Source organism: Pundamilia nyererei, unplaced genomic scaffold (genome assembly GCF_000239375.1).
Source record: "Pundamilia nyererei isolate P.nyererei 1_Seehausen unplaced genomic scaffold, PunNye1.0 scaffold00034, whole genome shotgun sequence".
Lineage (NCBI taxonomy): Eukaryota > Metazoa > Chordata > Actinopteri > Cichliformes > Cichlidae > Pundamilia > Pundamilia nyererei.
Genome location: NW_005187435.1, coordinates 4,116,501 through 4,122,543, shown reverse-complemented (window position 1 = coordinate 4,122,543; position 6,043 = coordinate 4,116,501). Strand labels below are relative to the sequence as shown.

Sequence of the window (6,043 nt, the reverse complement as noted above, 5' to 3'; positions counted from 1 at the left end):
CGTTGACAGAAATACCCCCCCCCCCCCCCGTTTGGGTTTTCCTAATATCTTTTTATTAGTCACGACTGAAAACATTCTTATAATAAAGATAATAAGACACGACGCGCGTGCCCTGTATGTTTACGTCTGTCGTTTGCTGAAAAGCTCCATTTAGCCGACTGGGAAAATTGGTTGCTAAGCGACACACACTTCCCTAATGGTAAGTTTTTGCTGGTGCAGTGATACCGGAACCCGGTCGGCGTTTAGCGGTGTTTATCATCTATCAGCTGATATCCTCTCCCACACTCCCGCATCAAGTTTCCAGTAGTTTAAGCGGAGAACTGAAACTACTTCAAGGAGAAGTAAAGCGTACAATCCCAGTACTTTTTTCAATGACACAGTCAACTACCTTGAAGATATATGCAAGCAGAGGCACTATAATGTAGGCCCATGTCGCTCATAGAACCCTCGGAACTCTGCAATAGCTGATATTGGAAGTAGAATTCCCAAAAGCTTTTTAATTTCACTGGTAACTCTATACGTGCAATTCTTATGTCCCAGTAACCTTTGAAATGAAAATTAATTTAAAAATAACTGCCCAGATGCACATCAAGATGGCCAGAATTTGTCTGGAATACTTGGATTAAAATCAAGACTTTATACAAGACAGTTCATGTAAAATATGTGCAATACTACCGCTTTAATAAAATGCTAAATGGATCTAAACGAGGTAATAAACATCCCGACCAAATGGCTTTCTGAGGGCAGCAACGATTAGCAAAAATCTGATCACTGTTTATCTCGGAATTTTGAATACATTTAAACATACAGTCGTTGTATTACAAATTTAGAGTGAAAACACAACCTAGTACTTTTGGACAATGTGAGACTTTGGTATCATCTATGGCATTATGATTTACTACACCAAACCACAGTGTTATAAGGTAAGTGTTTTGTCATACAGAAGGCTGGGTCATGATGTCCTTCTCATTTCTTTACATGAAACTGAGGTTTGGCAATTACTGTAAACTGCTAAGGTGAATGGCTGCAGAACACATTTATTTCTGCCTTGTTATTAACACACAATTCAACCAATGATATTCAATTGTTACAAAAGAAAATGTATAACAAACACAACCAATGAAATACGGTGTGTAACTAAATAAACTGTTGGTAAGCACCATGATAATGAGCTGTTTTTGTAATGTGTTGAACAGGATGTAGTTGGTCCTTTTCTTGTGCCTCAAATTCAACACACCTCTTTAATTTTTTTTTAAAATTGTTGTAAATTAGTGCTTACACTTGTAATAACGAAATTCTTATAACGTTGGCAATGACCCAACACACACATTCTCAAGATAATACACACACACACGCGCGTGCACAGACATGCACACAGATATTTATCGCTTCTTTTTGCTCTCTTTCTTTGGTTTCTGTCGAGGCTGAGGTGTTGGTCCTTTAGGTTTCTTTATCTGTTCAGCAGCCTTTACGTCAGTGGACTCGGCTTCCTCCTGCAGAGCAAACACAGAGCACCCTGAACAACCTCCAAAGGAACAGTCTTTTCATTTGTCCTTGGCACTCACTTAAAAATGGAAATATAGTGAAAAAAGTCCAGCATTTCACAACCCTAACTTTAATAAAATAATGCAAATATCCACAACAACATACTGCATAGAAGTAAAAGCAATGGACATTGTACAGTGCAGTGGCCAGTGGTCAGAATAGAATAGAAGAGGTGGAGGCAGATCACCAGAGTGCCGAACCCTGGAGCAGCTGAAAGAAGGATGTAGCTCACAAGTTAGAGGCTATTTAGGTCACTTTATATACTGACAGCCAGTTGATTCATGTATAACTAGTAAATATAATGCTAATGTCATTTTATTCATCATTTTCCCCCATGCTGAACTTGTCATAAAGAGTGCGTTTAATTTGTCTTCTTATCCACATGGGGTAAGTATTATACATTTTAAATGCTGTTTATACAGTTTGCAGTTTTCCATCTCTACATTAAACTATTGCAGTATTAACAGACAGTTGAATGAAATTCCCAGACAAATACTGTACACAGCAGACAAAAGAAACTGACATTTTTCAGCACTTTTTATTTTCTGCCAGCCTAGTTTCTGTGAGTGTAATCTTTCCCATTGTTCTGGTGGGTAGGAACGACAGCAGGCTGCTGTAAAAAAGATGAAATGGCGACATACTGTGGAGAGTAATCAGTGCATCTGATAATGATGCCTGAAAATAGAGTAATTTGACAGTGGATTTAATTGCTTTTGTCTATAAATAATCTCTCCTGACAGTTGTTATTATGGAGATTGTGAAAGTAGCCCCGTCTTCACAGACTTTCTAAAACAAGAGACTCAGCACTACACTTGCTAAGTGGTGCCCAGTTTCTCTGTATTTCTTTTTAGATCAACTTCTAAATGTGACAGGCAAAATATAATAAAAATTTAATTATTTTACTTTCAGTATTCTAATGTTAACATTAGCTGTTCCATAGTATAACTACGTTAATGTGTTTAACTCATTGGAAACCATAATGTAATCAATTAAACTCTTCTGTGACATAACAAAAGACATATGATGGATCTGTGTGGTGTTACAGCACAGCCTCTATACCATATATCACTCTAAAGCAGAGTAAAATAGCCTAAAAAGTGTAAATTAGGTTGATGATTACACATTAATATCTCCTTAAAAATGGGAATAGAATAAGTTAACTGTGATGTAACAAATGCGCATGCAATTGTAGACATTTCCTAATGTATTTCTAATACACCTACAATTTTTACCCCCTCAAACTCATACTGTCATTCTAAGAATGAAGAAAAAAATAACATCGTGTGTAACAACCGAGAATAACAGTTGTTGGGTGCTCATGCAAGAGAAGAAAAACATCAGGATGGGCATATGGTGTACAGTGACAATTTGACTCAACTGTCTGCATTGTGCTTCAGTTCTATTGATTTGTGCATCCTTCTCTGTTTCACCTGAGCCCAGACTTATTCACATCCTTCCTGTGATGCTCAATGAAACCAACCTTACCCCAAGCTAAACCAGGGGGGAGGAGTATGCAGAGATCAATGGGTTACCGAGCTCTGTTAAATTTAATGTCAGAGTGTTCAGTGTGATGAAGATGGCTCTCTTTTAAGCTTGTTATAAACCATTGTCATGAGAATTTGCATTCATACAGTGTATGAATTTTTTTTAAATATTTGGTCCTACTGCTTTTACACTGAAGGAACTGCAGCTACTAAAACACAGATTAGAAAATCAATTTGTTCCTTTTGTTGGCTATTCATCACTAAAACAACCTACTCAGTCAGTAATTTTACTTTCACTTTGGCGACAAACTGAAATGAATTCACTGTCCCTTTTATTAAGTTGGAGGAGAGTCTTAGCCGTGCGTAGCATTTACATGCACCAAAAGCCTCACAGCTGGATTGTGCAGCTGAAATAAACTGTAACAACAAAACCACACATAGCAGTAAAATAAACATAACTGGAGATGAAGCATACATTTATTTTGACCACAGAGAGTGCTTGATGATCACGATTTCAGAAATGTTGGGCTTTCATGTCAACAGAAAACCACAGTTACCAAAGCTGGTGGATAACTGCTCTAGTGATACTCAGATAACACAAAGAAAGCCTGACTATGCAGAACTTCCTTCACAGTACACCCCTCAGGATGGGCAAGCACACCTCTCTATAAGACCCACCTGTTCGTGGCCCTTGGATGAAGGGAAGATGACAGCCAGGATGCAAATAAGCTGAAAGATAGCACCGAGAAACAACCCATAGCGCAGTATGCTTTCTAGCAGGGTAGGCTCAGGGATCTCTGGAGTGGACAAGTCCAGTTCTGCAGACATGATGACCCTGCTCTGTTACGCTTCCTCCGGTGACCTGCCTGTGAAATCAACGTGAGCAACGGTAGAAGAAAGACATGTAAATCATTAAGTGACGACAGGGTGCATTAAAAAGAAAGAGAGAGATTATGTGTTGAGATGTTACTCTGCCTCATAGCGGCCACTTTTTAAACAGACTCTCTTAAAAATGTGAATAAAACAGACACTCTGCTCCACTGTACTCAAACGGACTAAAACATAAACGCATTTCATGCTTACTTTATATATTTACTTTATTGTGGATACGCCTAGCTACCACACACTCACAGCGTTACAATGTAGCGAAGCACTTTGGCAAGACAGTGTTCGAGAGCGGAAAGTGGGGGGGGGAAGCTCACCAGTGATGGAAGTACTTGCCTCGTTTTACCGCTACAGGAATGCAAACACCAAAGTCAGCTCTTCTAACGTAAAAAAGCTAAAGTAGTTCACAAAGGGAGAGAAAATAAATCACTTGTCGGAAATGACATCATAAATCCGCCATCTCCTTCCGCTCCGATAGAGGATTGGCTTGAAAACAACACCCTCTAACGTTCGTGGAGAAGAGTTTTTATTTATTTTATTTTATTTTTCATATTTTTAATCCTTGCGGCGAGATTTTATCCACAGTGAACAATAAATAAATTGAAAAGACAAAAAAGAAAATCAAAGATAAATTTGGTGAAATAAATGTCATCAAGGTGGCAAACGCTTCTTTTTTTCTCCAAGCAGAGTTTCTGTGCTTCACCAGCGATGATGCATGGCTGTTTTAGAGCCACTGCTTTACAGGAAATAAGTTTCCATCCAAAAAACTCGAGAGGTTTTCACCCACTAAATATTTTACAGCCTCGCCTCAAAGATGAAGCGTAAAAGTTAATAAGTGTTGCTAATCAAGATAATTACCGCCAATATTTTCTCTCAAGTGTGCTTTTTAGTATCGCTGCATGTAGTATTACTGCATTTCTATGCAGTTTTTCCAAGTTCATATGAGCACGAATGAGTCCTTTCACACTCTCGTTTTCCCTCTTTCTATTGCAACGGTTATTAAAACCGTTTTATGTCATCAGGTTTCTCCTTATTTACTTCTGTAAAAAGGAGACAGTCAAAATGTGAGTCATGATATTAATACGTGAGTTCAGATGCAAAATGCTTTTAATGCCTTTTAATTGCTGCCACCTACATTGCAAAATAGCTTTCCTGTTTACAATCAAATAATGGAATAATTAAACCCGAAATAAATCTAAAACAATATTTTAAACATTCAGCTTGAAATTATCTTTGCAGAGAATGAAACAAAAAGGCAATAAAGGATGCCACTCATCGAGCCTGGAGAACTTTTCCTGAAGACTAATTAAAGAAACTACAAGAAAGCTGCCTAAGAGAGTTCAGTCTGTGTTGAGGGGAAAAAGTGATCATACCAAATATTGACTTTCTTTCAAGCTGATTAGAACTGTGCAACCTCTGTTTTTGCCTTATATACTGTATTTACATTTATGTTTGTATGCTTCAATAAATTCACCTGTTATTCATTTTCCTACAAAATTATATAGAAATGAGGGCTAGCTCAAGGCTTTTGCACAGTGCTGTGTATTTTCTATAACTTAAAAAAGGTACACATTTATTATTTAGTTCCTTCTGCTTCCTATATGTAACAAAATGATTACAGTCAGTAAGTCAACACTCAAACACCATGATTCATATACAAAGAATATGTTTAATATAAAAAATTTTCTACAAGCTTACAACGAGCAATTTTACAACTGTATAAACAGAAAGAAGTTAAACAAGTTAAAATAAAAGAGTATTATGAATATATGATCCAGTATTGTTACTAAGGCTGAAATATATGATAACAAAATGGAAATGGAGCTGACCCTTCAAAGTTGTACAGAAATATGGTATATAACGGATCAGTCTCTATCGTTTCGCTTAAATTACAGTTACTGAAGATTTATTGTTCTTGTTCTTGATGTCTACAGATTATGCTTAAACTTTGAGTGGCTTCAGAGCAGCATGATCACTCTCCATTGTGGCCTCTCATGTCTCTTCTTATGATGTCATTCACTGGAAAACATTGAAAAGAGGGATCAAGAACTTTCATATTTGCAGCAAAAATGCAAGTTGAGCTGCTTACTTCTATTATTCTTAAATGCTATGCAGATTATATATATATA

The 6,043-nt window shown here is 37.2% G+C and overlaps 2 protein-coding genes across 3 annotated transcripts in view; both read right to left on the bottom strand.

Annotated features, from left to right (window-relative positions):
- Positions 1 to 1,365: 1,365 nt before the first annotated feature.
- Positions 1,366 to 4,396, bottom strand: manbal (mannosidase beta like). Of its 2 annotated transcripts, none has more exons than XM_005729822.1 (3): positions 4,232 to 4,396; positions 3,708 to 3,895; positions 1,366 to 1,493 (listed from the first exon to the last, which is right to left on the bottom strand). In XM_005729822.1, exons 2-3 carry the CDS (start codon positions 3,855 to 3,857, stop codon positions 1,383 to 1,385), a joined length of 261 nt encoding a protein of 86 aa, XP_005729879.1. In that variant the 5' UTR covers positions 3,858 to 3,895; positions 4,232 to 4,396; the 3' UTR covers positions 1,366 to 1,382. The 2 variants fall into 2 exon arrangements, with proteins under 2 accessions (XP_005729879.1, XP_005729878.1); XM_005729821.1 differs by having other exon boundaries at positions 4,251 to 4,396.
- A 1,186-nt stretch (positions 4,397 to 5,582) lies between these two features.
- The window catches only part of nfatc2b (nuclear factor of activated T cells 2b), an 11,232-nt gene continuing 10,771 nt past the window's right edge, over positions 5,583 to 6,043 (bottom strand). The window contains exon 10 of the mRNA XM_005729820.1: positions 5,583 to 5,933. Within this exon, the coding sequence (XP_005729877.1) occupies positions 5,887 to 5,933 (47 nt within the window). The 3' untranslated portion in view covers positions 5,583 to 5,886. The remainder of the gene's footprint in view (positions 5,934 to 6,043) is intronic.

Coding starts and splice junctions, on each gene's coding strand:
- manbal (XM_005729822.1), bottom strand. CDS start 3,857: ATGTCTGCAGAACTGGACTTGTCCACTCCAGAGATCCCTGAGCCTACC. Junction 1,494..3,707: donor CATCCAAGGGCCACGAACAG/GTGGGTCTTATA, acceptor TTTGCTCTGCAG/GAGGAAGCCGAGTCCACTGA.